General features: G+C 35.8%; 1 protein-coding gene across 4 annotated transcripts in view; it reads right to left on the bottom strand.

The window, feature by feature from the left end:
• Window positions 1-388: 388 nt before the first annotated feature.
• The window catches only part of ORC4 (origin recognition complex subunit 4), a 99,642-nt gene continuing 79,525 nt past the window's right edge, over window positions 389-20,505 (bottom strand). For all 4 annotated transcript variants that reach the window (XM_036857410.1, XM_036857409.1, XM_036857411.1 and 1 more), the window contains 5 exons: window positions 15,515-15,601; window positions 4,698-4,806; window positions 3,875-3,970; window positions 3,722-3,789; window positions 389-1,518 (listed from right to left, as the gene is read on the bottom strand). In XM_036857410.1, coding sequence (XP_036713305.1) covers window positions 1,330-1,518; window positions 3,722-3,789; window positions 3,875-3,970; window positions 4,698-4,806; window positions 15,515-15,601 — 549 coding nt within the window. In that variant the 3' untranslated portion in view covers window positions 389-1,329. The remainder of the gene's footprint in view (window positions 1,519-3,721; window positions 3,790-3,874; window positions 3,971-4,697; window positions 4,807-15,514; window positions 15,602-20,505) is intronic.

Consider the following 20,505-nt stretch of genomic DNA (forward strand, 5'->3'; position numbering starts at 1 on the left):
GCATAGAACCAGGGTGCAAGCCTTAGCTTTCATAATACACTGCTGAAAAGTAAATGACAGTGATCTGAAAACTTAGAATGCCGGTATGCAAAGAACAGGTTGCAACTACTAAAGAGCTATTTTTATGCACAGAAATCTCATATTCCATTCTAAATGCAATACTTCTTAAAAAACCAAGTAAGTAGTTTTTTAGAGTATACTTTTAAAAATACATGGTAAGGAACACATTACTGAGTTTTGGTGTCAACGAAATGAGTTGAATTCCAGGGTCTGTCAATCCTCTGGACAGGGCCACCTACTGTGTTAGTTTTCTCACCTGTAAACAACAGTAACTAAATATCATAAGGTCTTTCTTTGACAGTTAAAAGGATTACAAACTACACAAGGATAGGGAGTCTGTCTTTAGTAAACCTTCCATGAAAATAATAGACAATCAAATATTTTTGAATAAATGAAGTCACTAACACTTAACGAATGCTTACTAAATTTCACTTTAAACATATACCAGCATTAGTTCATGGATTCCTGATGCTTTGCCATTCCCACATTCCTCCCTCCTAGGGCTCCACATTTTGATACAAGCAGGTTTAGCTAGCACCGTCATACACTTTCCATTTTCTGTGGGGGTGGGTTCACAGGATCCCCTAAACTGCCTGTGTCAGAAAGACAAATGCTAGTCCCTAGAACAGGCCCCAGAATCTGCATTTTAAGACATGCTACAAAAGATTCTTCTGTAGATGGTATGAGTACCATATTTTAAGAAGCCTGGAAGAAAACGTTCAAACTTTTTGCTTTCTTCTTCCATGTGAACCATCTTCTAGCCAAACTGATCAGTCTCCTGAACTAGAAGGCCTGGGTCTGGGACAGAATCCCAAATTTCCATGAATACAGAAAAACTGCAGCACCTCCCAAAGGACCAAAAGATTACTCATTACGCCTCAACTCTTACCATTGTTTCTTTACTGCTTTGTTTAAGGTTTGTAAAAACATCTGGCTGCTGGGTTGAAGTGAACTCTTCAAATGTACCACATAAATACTTCACAAGTGTTAAATAAGCATATGATTCAATCCCTGAAATAGTCATATTTATTTTTTTGAACAGCTACCTACAACATAATCTAAATTACTGGAATTATAAACCATGTAACTGCTCATGTGCCGTGATTCAAAGGCAAGGCGCAGCCGTGATGCTACATGTGTTAACAGTCTCCCATAAACACAAAAATACATTTTTATAAATATAAGAAAATGTAATAACATATCTTGTTAAAGGACAACATTCTTTAGAGAAGTATGCCTGAAACTTCACAACTGAAGCCATGGTTATATTCATAACCAGCTTAGGGAGGATGTTGCCCACTGCCTAACATCTGTAGGACAGTTAGGGTATTTTTGCAAAGCATTCATAATTTGCGTATTATCCAAAAGTAGTTTCATCAGCTGGTACTCCCTCTGTGCATTTACTGATGTTCTTTCCATGGGCCTTATTAATTCTAATTGTTGTAAGTGTTCAAAGGCCTGAAAGATGAAAGAAATAGTTTAGGTTGAATAGGGGAAGTAAAGTAAACAACATTAACTCAGAGAACAGTTAGGATTTTGGTCAGTTGTGGAATAGAGTACCAGGAAACAAAACTTAATAGATATCAGTAAAGTTCAAAAACAACTCTCATCAACCTCATGAAAACTTCACACATCACACGAGGCAGTGTCAATATACAGTTATCCGTCCCTGCATCACTGAATATAAACAGGGCAAACTTAATTCAGTTTGTACAACATGGTTTTTGTTCCTAACCTCATTCTACGTCATATCTCCTCCTAGTACTTAAGTTAACAGTTTCCAGTTCTCTATAAAAACCTAAGATCTGATAAGACCAGTACTTTTTGACTAATTGCCTAGGTTACTCAAATTCGCCTTTACATTTTATTTCTACCTTTGTAAGACTTTGCTGTGTAAAAGTTTAATATAGCTGTAAAAAGAGAGGGAGGCAGGAAAGACCCGTAGGAGTACACCTGTTCAGCTAATCCTATAAATAAATGATTCAGCAGAGTGGTACGGGTATGGAGGAGAAGACAGGCTCCTGTTTCCCTAAGAAGTCTGACAGAGACCACTACAACCTGTCAGAAAGTCCCTTTCTTTCATCTTCCCCACCTTAACAGGGCTCTTTACTGTCTGCTTCCTCTTACCTCTAACATTCATGTATTATGTCTTTTCTAACCATGTTTGTTAGGTATTTTATTAATGTATAAAAAAATAAACCATTAAATCATGACCTACTAACCATTAAATACTGATACACTGAAATAGATTATGAGCTTTCTATTCTTAAGCCTCATTGTGAAAAATACTGTTGGAATATATTCTTTATGTACTATAAAAATTCTTCTGATGAAAAGAGAAACAGTTCAGACACCATTAATTTCTGAAAATGAGAAAATACCAGAGGCTGCAGGTACTGGCTGAATAAAACTGAGGAGATTTAAAATATTTCTAGGTAGCAAAATACTTTCTCATTTAATTAAAATGTAGAAATGAGCAGCTTCAAATTACTCATAAAAATTTAAGTGCTCAGCTAAACCTTTCCACTCATACAACTCCCACAAGCTATGACTATCAGACAAATATGGACATTAAGAAGGGAGGAAAAAACCAACCTCCAGTATTCTAAATACTTTTCCTATTGTTTTTAAGAAATGGCAATGCCCTGATCTCACATTTTTTGGTTGCTGTAAGAAATAAAATTCTGACTACTAATCCCTTATAAAGGATGCTAAAGAAGTTATGGGACCACTGCTTAAAAAAAATCAAAAAAGGTGTTTCTTCCCATAAAGTCCTCTAGAGCTGTGCTGTCCAATAGGTAACCTAGCTACACGGGGCTCTTGAGCATTTGAAATGTGGGACTCTGTTTTTAATTTTATTTAATTTTTATTAAGTTTAATTTAAAAACTAACACTTAGAAAATCTGTATGTTTGAAACAATTTCATAATGTAAATCTACTTCAGCTAAATAATTTAAGGAATCTAAACAGCAATTATTTCCAATGAATAAATAGTCAGTGAATTAAGATGTGCTTTAAATGTAAACACAGAATTTCAAAGATTTAACACAAAAGAAAATAAAAAACTTCATTAATAATTTTCTATATTGACTATAGATCAAAAGATTTTGGTACAGTAAATAAAATTTACTGTCCAAGTTAATTTCACTTTTTTTTTTAACTTTTTTGTTGCTACTAGAAAATCTAAAATTACATTATGTGGCTCATATTTCTGGTGGACAATGGTATGCCAGAATAAAGTTCCTCAAGTTTTAAAACTCATGCCTCACCCCTAACAAAACTTTCTCTGTATACCCTCACCAGCCAATGAGATTCTTTGTTTTCTTAATGACTCATTCGGTCTCTTTTTACTGCTGAGATTATAAAGCCAACCTTAGAGGTATAAAGGGATAGGGTTATGACTGTAACGAGTAGATCCTTTGCACGATGCCGGTTCTAGGACGAGACAGTAGAGGGCAGTATACCCCCAAAACTGTAAAAAGAACTGGCTGCATTCTTCAGAATGATTCAAACATTTCATTTTTAGATTGATTTTTTTTTGGTCTGTTTTGAATAAAATTCCTATGATAATACCTAATGTTTCAAAATTAATGAAAGTGCAACTGTGATATATACAATCAAATCAGATGTAAAAATAAGCCTTTAAAAATTAAAATCTTACCTTCATGACAACAGGTTTCTCAAAATTATAAACAGAATGGGCCTTCCTTTGAACAAACTTCTGAAACTCTGGACAGAAAGCAATGACAGCATTAGTAGCTTCAAATAAGCAGTGGGGGTAGTAGTGTTAGAAAATATCAATGTCTCATCTCACCATTATAAACCATTTGAAAATTAAAGGGCTCCTCTTCATAGATGTCATTTAAATGTTTCATTGCTATGATAAGACAGATTTCCAAGACTGACAGACCTATAATAAAAGGGGAACAAACTATGAGGTATAGTTTATTTACTGATACATAAGATTGAAATAACTTTCCTCCAAATAGAAGGATAAGGTGAAAGATTATGGTTTTGAGGGGTGGAGGGAGGTCAAGACACCCCTCTAGGTTCAAGTGTGTTTCAGTCACTATTATCTGAATAATCTTAAGAAAGTTACTCAACCTCCCTGAGCTCAGTTTTCATATATGTAAAATAGGATCTTTCTAAACTTCCAGAGATGGTACAAGGATTCGAGGCAATACTATCTAACACTTAACCACACAAACCAGAGCTGCAATTATGATACAACTTTAAAATTACATAGGGCCCTCGATTATTCAGAATCTCTAATCCCCTGGAAATTATATCTAATTTTTTTTTTTCCTGGAGAGGAGAAGTTTCATTAGATTCTCAAAAGGGATAGTGAACCCCAAATGGCTAAAAGCCAATGCTCTTCATTAGTACTTGGTGCAACGAGAACGCCTGCAATACAGTCTCAGCTGGATTTACAATGTAGCCAGGAAGGCAGTGCCTCGAGTTTCTTTCACTTTAAATGGAAGGAACAATACCTTTTAAAGGGCTGAGTTAAAGGACGTATGGATATAAAAGTATTCTGTATATAAAATACTATACCCAATGTTAATTATAATTTTGAAAATCATACCATTACATAAACTCAAACATTTAAAACACTACTAATTAAGCAGGTTTCTCACCATGTACAATATTTGCTTTAGAGTCCATGCTACACAGCTGGTTTGCCTCCATCAGATCTGCTGCAGTCATAAATGGGTGTGATGGTGTTACACGATTTAAAGCAAGCATCTAAGGAAATGCAGATCAGAAAAACAACTGCATATTTACTTAGGCACTTTGGAGATATTACTGAACAAAACTTCTTAATTCAGAGAGTTATGAAAGAGTAAATAGTAATGCTTGGGAAAGGTATTCTCATATTTAGCTTTATTAAAATACAGTATTTCAATTCATATGCCATGTAACTGTATAAATGTAAAGCATTAAAAAATTCTTGCTGCTCTCTCTACCCCTTTCATTTGCATATATTGTTTGTTTACAGCTCCTCAAAAGAAAAATATTTTAAAAGGAGTAGGGTGAGGAGAAGAGACCAAAAATAAGTAAGACTACTAATTAAAGCCTCAGACTAAACCAAACCAAAAAGGCAGAAGTGTGACTTGTAAAAACTTTCTTACCACCCAATCAACCAATCCAGGTTAGTCTTAAGTGACAGAAGTGAGCTACTTTATATTCAATTGTATTAAAAAGAAAAAAACAAAAACAAAATTATACCAAGAAACAACTCTCCTTGAAAGCAAGGACAAGTTGCCTCCATGTAGCAAGTTCTCTGTCCAATGACTAACAAAAACTTCTGCATTTGAAGATTTCTTTATTTGTAACTTTCCTAACATCTAAATTTTACTTAATTTTTTAAAAATTTATTTTTCATTGAAATATAATTGACTCAGCATTTAAATTTAGTCATATAAATAGGGTTAGCAGATAAAAATGCATAATAACATCTCATTAAATTTGAATTCCAGGTAAACAATGAGTAATTTCTTAGTGTAAGTATATGCCATGTAATATTTGGGACATTAACACTAGAAACTCTTTTTTTTTTTTTTAAATTATTTTATTGAAGCATAGTTGATTTACAATGTTGTGTTAATTTCTACTGTAGAGCAAAGTGATTCAGTTATACATATATATATACACTCTTTTTCACTATGGTTTATCACAGGATATTGAATATAGTTCCCTGTGCTATACAGTGGGACCTTGTTGTTTACCCATTCTACCTATATTTTGCATCTGCTAATCCCATACTGCCAATCCATCCCTCCACCACCCCACTCTCACCCTTGGCAGCCACAAGTCTATTCTCTATGTCTGTGAGCCTGTTTCTGCTTCGTAGATAAGTTCATTTGTGTCATATTTTAGATTCCACATATAATTGATAGTATATGGTATTTGTCTTTCTCTTTCTGACTTACTTCATTTAGTATGATAATCTCTAGGTCCATCCATGTTGTTGCAAATGGCATTATTTCATTCTTTTTCTACGGCTGAGTAGTATTCCACTGTATATATGTACCACATCTTCTTTATCCATTCATCTATCAATGGACATTTAGGTTGTTTCCATGTCTTGGCTACTGTGAATAGTGCTGCTATGAACATACGGTTGCATGTATCTTTTTGAATTATAGGTTTGTACAAATATATGCCCAGCAGTGGGATTACTGGATCACATGGCAAATCTATTTTAGTTTTTTGAAGAACCTCCATACTGTTTTCCATAGCAGCTGCACGAATTTACATTCCCAACAACATAGTTGCTGCACAAATTTACATTCCACACTCTCTCCAGCATTTGTTATTTGTAGACTTTTTAATGACGGCCATTCTGACTGGTGTGAGGTGGTACCTCACTGTAGTTTTGATTTGCATTTCTTTAATAATTAGCGATGTTGAACATCTTTTCATGTGCCTGTTACCATCTGTATGCCCTCGTTGGAGAAGTATCTATTTAGGTCTACTGCCTAGTTTTCGATTGGGATTTTTAATTGTTGTTATTATTAAGTTGTATGATCTGTTTGTGTATTTTGGAAATTAAGCCCTTGTCTGTCACATCATTTGTAAATATTTTCTCCCAGTCCTTAGGTTTTCTTTTTGCTTTGTTTATGGGTTTCCTTTGCTGTACAAAAAAAAGCCTGTAAGTTTGATTAGGTCCCATTTGTTTATTTTTGCTTTTATTTCTATTGCCTTGAACTCTCCCTTTTTAAACTAGGGCCCAGGGTCCTTAACTGAACAAAAAAGTTGGGTAATCCTTGTCCTTCATTCCCCATACTGGGAGGGATCCAGGTACCCAGTAGCTCCTTCCCTTTCTCTTACCTTTTCTTTTTCCTTTTATTATAAAATATTTTTGACATATAAAAAGGCAAGAGAATAATATAATGAATATCCATGACCACTTTCTCAGCTTACGAAATATAAACTTACAGAGTTGAAGCCCCTGTCTCTTGCCCTGGTTGGACTCTCTACTCTTCTCCATGCAAAAAAATCATGCAAGTTTTCATCCTTCTACTACATATCTTTGTATTCCTAGACAATACAGAGTAATTTTCAAGTTTTATATAAATACCATATTGTACTTAATGCTACTCTTTCTTCACTAAACATCTGTCATTAGAATTCATCTATGTCCAGATGTCAATTCTGGTCTATTTTTTAATTTTCTGTTATATTCCTTTGTATATATGCACAATTTAATTATTCTTTCCCTTATTGATGGGTATCTGTCATTTTGGGGGATGGATTATAAACAAGGCTGCAATAAACAATACTGTACATGACTTCTTGTGTATTTGAGTCTCTCTAGATACCTAATTTTCCATATTGCTCTCCAAAGTACCTATACATATTTACACTACTAGCAGCAACAAACGTAATAGTCATCATATCATCAGACATAAACTTTTGACACCCACCAGATTGGCAGAAAAAAAGGTTTAACTGTAAAGTTTAAATTGTACCATTTCCCTAATTACTGGAGAGGTTAAATATCTTTGCAATTTATAAATCATGTGGGATTCTACATTGGTGGATTGCTTGCACTCATATTCTTAGTTCATTCTTTATTTTTCATTATTTTTTTTTATGGTTGGGATGCTGAAAACTCAGGCTCCGTGCACCGGTGCTGAATTGTATCTCAGAGACAGAGTTTTGGGTGAAGTAGAAAAGAATAGCTTTATTGCTTGGCCAGGCAAAGGGGGAGACAGCAGACTCAGGCCCTCGCAAACTGTGGGTCCCAACCCGGGAGGATTTAGTGAGGAGTTTTATAACAATGGTTCAAGGCCAGGGTTGCTGATAAGGATCAGGGTGTATGCAGGGCCTGCACTCCTTTAATCTGGCCTCAGGTGGTCTCTTTTTTTTTTTTAATTTTTGAATTTTATTTTATTTTTTTATATTGCAGGTTCCTATTAGTCATCAATTTTATACACATCAGTGTATACAGGTCAATCCCAATTGCCCAATTCAGCACACCACCATCCTCACCCCACCACGGTTTTCCCCCCTTGGTGTCCATACGTTTGTTCTCTACATCTGTGTCTCAACTTCTGCCCTGCAAACCGGTTCATCTGTACCATTTTTCTAGGTTCCACATATATGCGTTAATATACGATATTTGCTTTTCTCTTTCTGACTTATTTCACTCTGTATGACAGTCTCTAGATCCATCCACGTCTCAACAAATGACCCAATTTCGTTCCCTTTTATGGCTGAGTAATATTCCATTGCATATATGTACCACATCTTCTTTATCCATTTGTATGTCGAGGAGCATTTAGGTTGCTTCCAAGACCTGGCTATTGTAAATAGTGCTGCAATGCACACTGGGGTGCATGTGTCTTTTTGAATTATGGTTTTCTCTGGGTATATGACCAGTAGTGGGATTGCTGGATCATATGGTAATTCTATTTTCAGTTTTTAAGGAACCTCCACACTGTTCTCCATAGTGGTTATATCAATTTACATACCCATCAACAGTGCAAGAGGGTTCCCTTTTCGCCACACCCTCTCCAGCATTTGTTGTTTGTAGATTTTCTGTTGATGTCCATTCTAACTGGTGTGAGGTGATACCTCATTGTAGTTTTGATTTGCATTTCTCTAATTAGTGATGTTGAGCAGCTTTTCATGTGCTTCCTGGCCATCTGTATGTCTTCTTTAGAGAAATGTCTATTTAGGTCTTCTACCCATTTTTGGATTGGGTTGTTTGTTTCTTTAATATTGGGCTGCATGAGCTGTTTATATATTTTGGAGATTAATCCATTGTCCGCTGATTCGTTTGCAAATATTTTCTCCCATTCTGAGGGTTGCCTTTTTGTCTTGTTTATGGTTTCCTTTGCTGTGCGAAAGCTTTGACGTTTCATTAGGTCCCATTTGTTTATTTTTGTTTTTATTTCCATTACTCTAGGAGGCGGATCAAAAAAGATCTTGCTGTGATTTATGTCAAAGAGTATTCTTCCTATGTTTTCCTCTAAGAGTTTTATAGCGTCTGGTCTTACATTTAGGTCTCTAATCCATTTTGAGTTTATTTTTGTGTATGGTGTTAGGGAGTGTTCTAATTTCATTCTTTTATAGGTAGCTGTCCAGTTTTCCCAGCACCGCTTATTGAAGAAAATCTCTTTTCTACATTGTATATCCTTGCCTCCTTTGTCAGATTAGTTAACCTTAGTTGTGTGGGTTTATCTCTGGGCTTTCTATCTTGTTCCATTGATCTATGTTTCTGTTTTTGTGCTAGTATCATATTGTCTTGATTACTGTAGCTTTGTAGTATAGTCTGAAGTCAGGGAGTCTGATTCCTCCAGCTCCGTTTTTTGCCCTCAAGACTGCTTTGGCGGGCTTCCCTGGTGGCACAGCGGTTGAGAATCTGTCTGCCGGTGCGGGGGACACGGGTTCGAGCCCTGGTCTGGGAAGATCCCACATGCCGTGAAGCAACTAGGCCCGTGAGCCACAATTACTGAGCCTGCGCGTCTGGAGCCTGTGCTTCGCAACGGGAGAGGCCGCGACAGTGAGAGGCCCGCGCACCGCAATGAAGAGTGGCCCCCGCTCGCCACAACTAGAGAAAGCCCCCGCACAGAAACGAAGACCCAACACAGCCATAAATAAATAAATAAATAAAATTTAAAAAAAAAAAAAAAAAAAAAAAAAAAAAAAAGACTGCTTTGGCTATTCGGGGTCTGTTGTGTCTCCATAGAAATTTTAAGACTTTTTGTTCTAGTTCTGTAAAAAATGCCATTGGTAATTTGATAGGGATTGCATTGAATGTGTAGATTGCTTTGGGTAGTATAGTCATTTTCACAATATTGATTCTTCCAATCCAAGAACATGGTATATCTCTCCATCTGTTGGTATCATCTTTAATTTCTTTCATCAGTGTCTTACAGTTTTCTGCATACAGGTCTTTTGTCTCCCTAGATAGGTTTATTACAAGGTATTTTATTCTTTTTGTTGCAAAGGTAAAGGGGAGTGTTTCCTTAATTTCTCTTTCAGATTTTTCATCATTAGTGTATAGGAATGCAAGAGATTTCTGTGCATTAATTTTGTATGTTGCAACTTTACCAAATTCATTGATGAGCTCCAGTAGTTTTCTAGTGGCATCTTTAGGATTCTCTATGTATAGTATCATGTCATCTGCAAACAGTGACACTTTTACTTCTTTTCCAATTTGTATTCCTTTTATTTCTTTTTCTTCTCTGATTGCTGTGGCTAGAACTTCCAAAACTATGTTGAATAACAGTGGTGAAAGTGGACATCCTTGTCTTGTTCCTGATCTTAGAGGAAATGCTTTCAGTTTTTCACCATTGAGAATGATGTTTGCTGTGGGTTTGTCGTATATGGCCTTTATTATGTTGAGGTAGGTTCCCTCCATGCCCACTTTCTGGAGAGTTTTTATCATAAATGGGTGTTGAATGTTGTCAAAAGCTTTTTCTGCATCTATTGAGATGATCATATGGTTTTTATTCTATAATTTGTTAATATGGTGTATCACATTGATTGATTTGCGTATATTGAAGAATCCTTGCATCCCTGGGATAAATCCCACTTGATCATGGTGTATGATCCTTTTAATGTGTTGTTGGATTCTGTTTGCTAGTATTTTGTTGAGGATTTTTGCATCTGTATTCATCAGATATTGGTCTGTAATTTTCTTTTTTTGTAGGATCTTTGTCTGGTTTTGGTATCAGGGTGATGGTGGCCTCATAGAATGAGTTTGGGAGTGTTGCTTTCTCCTCAATTTTTTGGAAGAGTTTGAGAAGGATGGGTGTTAGCTCTTCTCTAAATGTTTGATAGAATTCACCTGTGAAGCCATCTGGTCCTGGACTTTGGCTTGGTGGAAGATTTTTAATCACTGTTTCAATTTCATTACTTGTGATTGGTCTGTTCATATTTTCTATTTCTTCCTGGTTCAGTCTTGGAAGGTTATACCTTTCTAAGAATTTGTCCATTTCTTCCAGGTTGTCCATTTTATTGGCATAGAGTTGCTTGCAGTAGTCTCTTAGGATGCTTTGTATTTCTGCGGTGTCTGTTGTAACTTCTCCCTTTTCATTTCTAATTTTATTGATTTGAGTCTTCTCCCTCTTTTTCTTGATGAGTCTGGCTAATGGTTTATCAATTTTTTTATCTTCTCAAAGAACCAGCTTTTAGTTTTATTGATCTCTGCTATTGTTTTGTTTCTATTTCATTAATTTTTGCTCTGATCTTTATGATTTCTTTCCTTCTGCTAACTTTGGGTTTTGTTTGTTCTTCTTTCTCTAGTTCCTTTAGGTGTAAGGTTAGATTGTTTACTTGAGATTTTTCTTGTTTCTTTAGGTAGGCTTGTATAGCTATAAACTTCCCTCTTAGAACTGCTTTTGCTGCATCCCATAGGTTTTGGATCGTCGTGTTTTCATTGTCATTTGTCTCTAGGTAGTTTTTAACTTCCTCTTTGATTTCTTCAGTGATCTCTTGGTTACTTAGTAACGTATTGTTTAGCCTCCATGTGTTTGTATTTTTTTATGTTTTTTTCCCTGTAATTGATTTCTAATCTCAGAGAGTTGTGGTCAGAAAAGATGCTTGATATGATTTCAATTTTCTTAAATTTACTGAGGTTTGATTTGTGACCCAAGATGTGATCTATCATGGAGAATGTTCCGTGCACACTTGAGAAGAAAGTGTAATCTGCTGCTTTTGGATGGAATGTCCTATAAATATCAATTAAATCTATTTGATCTATTGTGTCATTTAAATCTTGTGTTTCCTTATTAATTTTCTGTCTGGATGATCTGTCCATTGGTGTAAGTGAGGTGTTAAAGTCCCCCACTATTATTGTGTTACTGTTGATTTCGTCTTTTATAGCTGTTAGCAGTTGCCTTATGTATTGAGGTACTTCTATGTTGGGTGCATATATATTTATAATTGTTATATCTTCTTCTTGGATTGATCCCTTGATCATTATGTAGTGTCCTTCCTTGTCTCTTGTAACATTATTTTAAAGTCTATTTTATCTGATATGATTATTGCTACTCCAGCTTTCTTTTGATTTCCATTTGCATGGAATATCTTTTTCCATCCCCTCACTTTCAGTCTGAATGTGTCCCTACGTCTGAAGTGGGTCTCTTGTAGACAGCATATATATATGGGTCTTGTTTTTGTATCCATTCAGCAAGGCTGTTTCTTTTGGTTGGAGCATTTAATCCATTCACGTTTAAGGTAATTATCGATATGTATGTTCCTACGACCATTTTCTTAATTGTTTTGGGTTTGTTTTTGTATGTCCTTTTCTTCTCTTGTTTTTCTCACCTAGAGAAGTCCCTTTAGCATTTGTTGTAGAGCTGGTTTGGTGGTGCTGAATTCTCGTAGCTTTTGCTTGTCTGTAAAGCTTTTGATTTCTCTGTTGAATCTGAATGAGATCCTTGCCAGCTAGAGTAATCTTGGTTGTAGGTTCCTCCCTTTCATCACTTTAAATATATTGTGGCACTCCCTTCTGGCTTGTAGAGTTTCTGCTGAGAAACTCTGTTAACCTTATGGGAGTTCCCTTGTATGTTATTTGTCATTTTTCCCTTGCTGCTTTCAATAATTTTTCTTTGTCTTTAATTTCTGCCAATTTGATTACTATGTGTCTCGGCATGTTTCTCCTTGGGTTTATCCTGTATGGGACTCTCTGTGCTTCCTGGACTTGATTGAGTATTTCCTTCCCCATGTTAGGGAAGTTTTTGACTAGAATCTCTTCAAATATTTTCTCTGGTCCTTTCTCTCTCTCGTCTCCTTCTGGGACCCCTATAATGCGAATGTTGTTGCGTTTAATGTTGTCCCAGAGGTCTCTTAGGCTGTCTTCATTTCTTTTCATTCTTTTTTTTTAGTCTGTTCCACAGCAGTGAATTCCACCATTCTGTCTTCCAGGTCACTTATCCGTTCTTGTGCCTCAGTTATTCTGCTATTGATTCCTTCTAGTGTAGTTTTCATTTCAGTTATTGTATTGTTCATCTCTGTTTGTTTGTTCTTTAATTCTTCTAGGTCTTTGTTAAACATTTCTTGCATCTTCTCGATCTTTGCCTCCATTCTTTTTCCGAGGTCCTGGATCATCTTCACTATCATTATTCTGAATTCTTTTTCTGGAAGGTTACCTATCTCCACTTCATTTAGTTGTTTTTCTGGGGTTTCATCTTGTTCCTTCATCTGGTACACAGCCCTCTGCTTTTCACCTTGTCTCTCTTTCTGTGAATGTGGTTTTTGTTCCACAGGCTGCAGGATTGTAGTTCTTCTTGCTTCTGCTGTCTGCCCTCTGGTCAGTTCATTCCTTTATTGATTACTGTAGAAGCTCTTTATATATTATGGACAGTGTTGATGATATATGCATTGCATTTTTCCTCTCCTTATCAGTCTTCACTTCATCCATGGTATCTTTCAGTGTCTAGACATTTAAAAATTCAACGTCATTAACTTTAACCATCTTTTTTGTTATGACTTGTGATCTGTGTAACTTTTGTAAGAAATCTTTCCCTACCTCAAGAATACAAACATATTCTCTTACATGTTTCTTCTAATTTAAAAAAAAGTTTTGTTTTTCTACATAAAGTTAGGTTTATCAACCTGAAATTTACTTTAGGCTATGCATTGACGGTGTTTTTTTCTATGTGTATAACTCCTGATTTTTTTGTTGTTGAAAAATTATCCAAACTATATTTAATCTCAGTCAGGTCTTTCTCTTTTCTTTATAATTTCCACCAATTCCAAAAGTTTTCTTAAACAAGAAAACCCCAAACAAAAATTGAGCCATCACCTTGAATTAAAAATATAATAGGAAACTGGCAAAACAATGGTTTTTTATGTTGACAATTTTCAGGCAGAGATATTTTCCCAGAATAATGAAAGGTATATGTTTATGTATATACGTGTGTGTGTGTATCCTCCATATACCGTAAGCTAGTAAATAAAGTCTAATTTTGGTACATAAGTAACTAAAATCTCTACTCTAAAAATTCTTAGTACCTGTAATACTTCTGTGATAAAGACAGCTGTTGCTGAAAATGGCAGTGTGGTTTTGATAAATGGGAGGGGGAGGTGCTAACGAGAGGGAAAGTATATAGAGAGGAAAACACTCTTAGGTTTCCTAAGCAAGATCAGAAATGGAGAAGGAGAATCTGTAAAAAGTGGCAGAACCATATAGTAAAGCAGTTATGATAAGCTTGAAGCTAGACAGCCTTGGATTTGAGTCTCGGGTTTGCCATCTAGTAGCTGTGTGACCTGGGGTAAGTTATTTAACCTCAAAGAGCATCAGTTTCCTCAAAGGTAAGGATAAAATACACCCAAAGATAAAAAAACAGGATTAATATAACTAGACATAACGCTGGTAAAGTAACTAGGTCACCTGACTCATGTGCTATTTAATAAATGATACCCATTATTATTATAAATGGAAGTGATCACGAAGAAACTCACGAAACCAAAATTATTTTCTCTTTGAAAGGTATTTGCCATATCTTTTGTAATAATGAATAAATAATTTTCTAGAAATATTAGACTAGTATCAAATACTCTAAGAGAAGGAAAAATTTTACTTTTCAGAACAATTAAGTACCCCTTTCTTGATACTGTTTAAGCTTAAGATATAATTACTGGGTGAAAGACCATGACCAGGTAGGATTTGTCCAGGTATGTAAAGCTAGTTCAACATTAGAAAATCAAGCAAGGTAATTCAACATATCAACAGGCTAAAGAAGAATAGTCATAGATCATATTCATTGATACAGAATAAGCATTTAACAAAATCCAACACAATCATAATAAACTCTTAGCAAGTTAGGAATAGATGGGAATTACCTTAACTTGATAATAAACATGTATTAAAAACCTACAGCTTATATCATACTTAACAGTAAAAGACTAAATCCTTTCCCCCTAAGACTGGCAATTATCTACCCTCACCATTCTTATCCAACATAGTGCAAGAAGTTCTAGCCATTGCAAAAAAGACAAGAAAAAGAAAGAAAGGATATACAAATTAGAAAGGAAAAAAATAAAACTCTTTATTTGCAGATGATATGATCATCTACATAGAAAATCTCAAGGAATCTATTAAAAAAACTCCTAAAATAAATTAGTTCAGCAACATTGCAGAATACAACATCAACACAAAAATCAGTCACATTTCTATACACTAATAATGGGCATGCTAAAACTAAAATTAAAAACAAAATATCATTTAAAATTGTTCCACAGGAAACTAAACACCTACTTATACACTGTAAACATGTACAGGATCTGTGAGGTGAGAATTCTAAAATGATGATGAAAGAAATCAAAGAATAACTAAATAAAAGAAGAGATGTACCATATTCAGGGATTGGAAGACCTAATGTAGTAGATGTGTTTATTTTCCCAAAATGTATCTAGAGGTTTAACCAATTCCCGTCAGAACATAATTACCTGGTGAAAGAAAATGAGTGATAAAAATAAAACTAATACAAACCAGTAGCGTGTGTAATGACCGCAGGCTTTTGCTGACATTGAAATGCTTCTGCAGCACGTCTCGCACACTCCTATCTTCTGAGAGACTCTAGAGGAAAAAGATCAAAACAGAATTAAGGAACAACGCAGTTTAAAACCTAAATATAAACTTGTGCCTCATTGGCTGGTGTATCTCATGAACTCTATCTGGTATTTATCCATTATTAAATAGGTGCTGGTCTTATTTGTGGAAAACAAAAATCAAATTTCCACTCTATTGATTTTCTTCTTATCCCTTTACGTTAATTCCAAAGACACAAGGATAAAACATAACCCTTGCTACCACAAAATTTCCAGTCTAAAGAGGGAAACTATACAGTCATACTAGTGGGATGATCAAAATGCACCACTAAATGAAACAGAGAATAAGGGTTATTTACTATACTTCAAAAACAAGGTAAAGTGTTACAAAGAATGCTTAAACTGTATGAGTCAGTATGCTACAAAGAGCATTCCAGTTATAGGGAACATCATGAACAATGTAGGGAGATTGTGGCATATGGATAGAAGATGAGTAGTCATGTCATCCTGAGTTTCAGTTTTGGCTAAATGATTGTACGGAAAGACAAAGGCAGGAAAACCTAACTGGAGGCAACTACAGTTGTCCATGTAAGAAACAAAATGGGGTTTCCCTGGTGGCACAGTGGTTGAGAATCTGCCTGCCAATGCAGGGGACATGGGTTCGAGCCCTGGTCTGGGAAGATCCCACATGCCGCGCAGCAACTAGGCCCGTGAGCCACAACTACTGAGCCTGTGCGTCTGGAGTCTGTGCTCCGCAACAAAAGAGGCCGCGATAGTGAGAGGCCCGCGCACCGCGATGAAGAGTGGCCCCCGCTTGCTGCAACTAGAGAAAGCCCTCGCACAGAAACGAAGACCCAACACAGCCAAAAATAAATAAATAAATAAATTTTTAAAAAAAGAAACAAAATGAGTCTGAATTAACACAGTGGTGTGAAGACAAGAAAGAATTAAACACATTTATAGAAGACATGTCTGATGGAGAATCAACCAGTGGGGAGTAGAGATGAAGGGTTGGAGAGGGGTTAGAAAAAAACCAAAGATGAAACTATGGGGAACAGAATGTCCCAGGAGAAGTGAAGAGGGAGATGTGGTTAGGAAGTAAAACTTGTATTATCAATGTTTAAGAAGTAAATGGAAAAAGAGGAGCAAAGTAAGAGACTGAGAAAGATGTTGAAGACTGGAAAAGAATCCAAGAGAGAGCAATAAAACCAGGGGAAGAAAACAAGAGGGACACACTTCAAGAGGGAAGTGGTGATCAACAATGTAAACTACATACTTTGTATAACTAAATTAAGATGTATTTTGAGAAACTGATGGCTTTGGAAATTTAGAGCTCAATAGGGCCCTCTGAAAAAGCAATATCTAAATATATATTTAATATATCAGCCTTATAAGTGACTTGGTAAGAGTCAACAACTGCAGAAGCAAGGACTACAGTTAATTTCCCAAAGTTTTTTATTTGTATTACTTTGCTTTATTATTTTATGTTCATCTGGTATACTTCCAAGGGAATTCAACCCTGTTTATGATACAAATATATATAGAGCAACAGCAAGTCCTTTAAGAGAGAAAGAGAAGACTAAAAACAGTGACTGCAGTGAATTAGGATTAATGAAAGGTGAGGTTCACTTGGCACCGAAGAAAAGATTAGATGAAAGTACAGTAAAATCAGAGTTGGCAGAGCCAAAAAAGGCTTGGGTAAGACTGACATAATTTTTCAAAAATCATCTGTAAGGAATAAGGATTCTTTTTCCAAAAAAAAAGGCCCAGAAAACTAAGTATTTCTGTATTTTCTAGAGCTGAAACTGTATGTCTCTACTTCTTCCACTATGAGAAGATCCAGATTCACGAATAAGTTCTAGTCTAATGGGATGAAGTTTTATGCTCTCAGTAAATATATTATCCTGGTTATAGTCCCCATTCCCTTGCTACTGTTTTTAGTCTTCTCTATCTTATTCAGGGAAGCGGACACATTCCCTTTTCACTGATGAGCACAGGAGTAGCAGTTGCAGAAACAAGTTCTTAATGTGCTCACTGCAGTGTGCTTGACCGGTGCTCTCTTCACAGGTAGTTTCTAAGGAGAATGTTATAGGATTACACTAGTACCTGAGGACTCATGCTGCTCCAGGGATAACTTAGTGGCAGCAGAATATATACTAAATCTCCTAGTCTCCCTGCTAAACATTCTTACCTTCTGTTAACTAAACAGGGAAGGTTAAGAAAGTTGGTAGATCTTTCTTGAACTTAGCTATAGTACTTTGTGGGAATTTCTTTTGAGGAGAATTAGCTATGGTCCTTTTATTTCATTTATTTATTTATTTAACATCTTTATTGGAGTATAATTGCTTTACAATGGTGTGTTTCTGCTGTATAACCAAATGAATCAGCTATACATATACATATATCCCCATATCTCCTCCCTCTTGCACCTCCCTCCCACCCTCCCTATCCCACCCCTCTAGGTGGTCACAAAGCACTGAGGTGATCTCCCTGTGCTATGCGGCTGCTTCCCACTATCTATTTTACATTTGGTAGTATATACATGTCCACGCCACTCTCTCACTTCCTCCCAGCTTACCCTTCCCCCCCCCCCGTGTCCTCAGGTCCATTCTCTATGTCTGAGTCTTTATTCCTGTCCTGCCCCTAGGTTCTTCAGAACTTTTTTTATTTTTTTAGATTCCATATATATGTGTTAGCATACGGTATTTGTTTTTCTCTTTCTGACTTACTTCACGCTGTATGACAGACTCTAGGTCCATCCACCTCACTACAGATAGCTCAATTTCATTTCTTTTTATGGCTGAGTAATAGTCCATTGTATATATGTGCCACATCTTCTTTATCCATTCATCTGTCGATGGACACTTAGGTTGCTTCCATGTTCTGTCTATTGTAAATAGTGCTGCAATGAACACTGTGATACATGACTCTTTCTGAATTATGGTTTTCTCAGGATATATGCCCAGTAGTGGGATTGCTGGGTCATATGGTAGTTCTATTTTTAGTTTTTTAAAGAAACTCCATACTGTTCTCCATAGTGGCTGTATCAATTTACATTCCCACCAACAGTGCAAGAGGGTTCCCTTTTCTCCACACCCTCTCCAGCATTTATTGTTTGTAGATGTTTTGATGATGGTCATTCTGAGCTATGGTCCTTTTAAGTGCTCTTTTATACAGAGATTTTTCTTATACTGCCATGCTGAGATGGTATTTACCCTGCTTACTTACATATTTGGGATAGGGCTAAAACAAACATTCAAGTTAGGCAGGATGTCCAGGTTCAAGTCTATCCTGAAGATATTTCTTGGATGAGATTCCATAGGTGACCTGTCATCTATACCATTGCTTTTGTTTAACCTTGGAATTAGAAAAACTTGCTGGATAGTCAGCACTGAGTGACAGGATAGCTCCTTCAGTGCACACCCCCCCTTTTCAGACAGGGCCTCTGGCCATGGTGCTGACATATTTTTTTCAAGTGAAGCTCATTTATCAGCATACCCTAAAGGGAGGTGGCAAATGATGATTAGGATAGGGCAAGAAAATATTAGAACTAAGAGACACAAACGCCAGTGGTATTAGTTCTACCTTATGAAAGAACTGTAAGATTATCAAAAAGATGACAGGAGAGTGTTCACATTCATTCCTATCATCCTGCCTCTAAATTCAGTGATCAGCAAAGAAGGACCAAAAACCTAGGGTTAGCCACTCTACATCACATGCTTACCATTTTCTGAGTCATCCAGAGTTATGCTTCACAGTAACTGTCACCATCTACTTCCTTTATATACCCATTCTAGGATCTCAGAATACAACATAGCTGGGAAGGACAGAAAGATGGATGACAGTACAGTATAATCTGGGCTAACGTAGTCGTCTTAGGAAAAGAAAGTGAGCAGGGATAAGAATAATAAAAGCCCTGGGAAAGCACAGACAATTAAATACTAAGACTGCATTTGATCACTAAAGCAGTCAGAAAAACACACTGTTGTAACAAGACAATCAGTTCAGGAGTTGTAAAAGGTGAAAGTCTGTGACGCACTCAAAAGTGGATTCAGAGGCCAAAGATTCAGAGCTCTGACCCACTCCAGATCCAGGTAAAGGAAAAGACAATGTGAGAGCACCAACTATAAAGTGTTCTTAAAGCATGGACTCTTATAGTTAGACATAGTATCAAGAAAAACTTGCATGAGCTAGTAAATATCTGAGTCCCAGGAAAAGTTAATTTGGGGAGGAAGGTGGAAGGAAGGACCCACACCTAATTATATCATGACACAATATCATGATTTAAGAATAAAGTCAATCATTTTGATATACAATTCTGTATAGTTATATTAGGAAAAAAATATGAAATTAACAATTACAACAAAGTAAAAAAGGTAAACCAAAGAATAATATTTAAGGTTTGAATCCTTTATGTAAAAACAAATTTGGCATGTATCAATATGTAAGGTCTGAAATGCTATGAACCAAATAATTACTTTGTAGTGAAAGGAGGGAAGATGGGCATGGACATAAGGGAAAATTCTACCTTTTACCATGTATTCTTAAGCACTGATTAAATTTTGTTAATAACTTTTAATTTTAAAAAACTGTGTCAAAATTAATAGTGCTCACATAAGCTGATTCTATTTTAAAATCAAAATAAGAATCAAGTTTCAGTTATACAAGTTAAGTTCTGCATAAGTAATGGACAGCAACATGATTATAGTTAACGATACAGTACTATGTACTTGAAATTTGCTTAGAAGATAGAACTTAACGGTTTTACCACAAAATTAAAAAAAAAAAAGGAGAAAAGAAATCTATATGAGGCGATGGATATGTTAAATATTATAGCTTGATTGTGGTATTTCACAATGTATACCAAAACATCAAATTGTATACCTTAAATATAAGCAATTTCTAATTTGTCAATTATACCTCAACAAAGAT

The sequence above is a fragment of the Balaenoptera musculus genome, chromosome 7 (assembly GCF_009873245.2).
Source record: "Balaenoptera musculus isolate JJ_BM4_2016_0621 chromosome 7, mBalMus1.pri.v3, whole genome shotgun sequence".
NCBI lineage: Eukaryota > Metazoa > Chordata > Mammalia > Artiodactyla > Balaenopteridae > Balaenoptera > Balaenoptera musculus.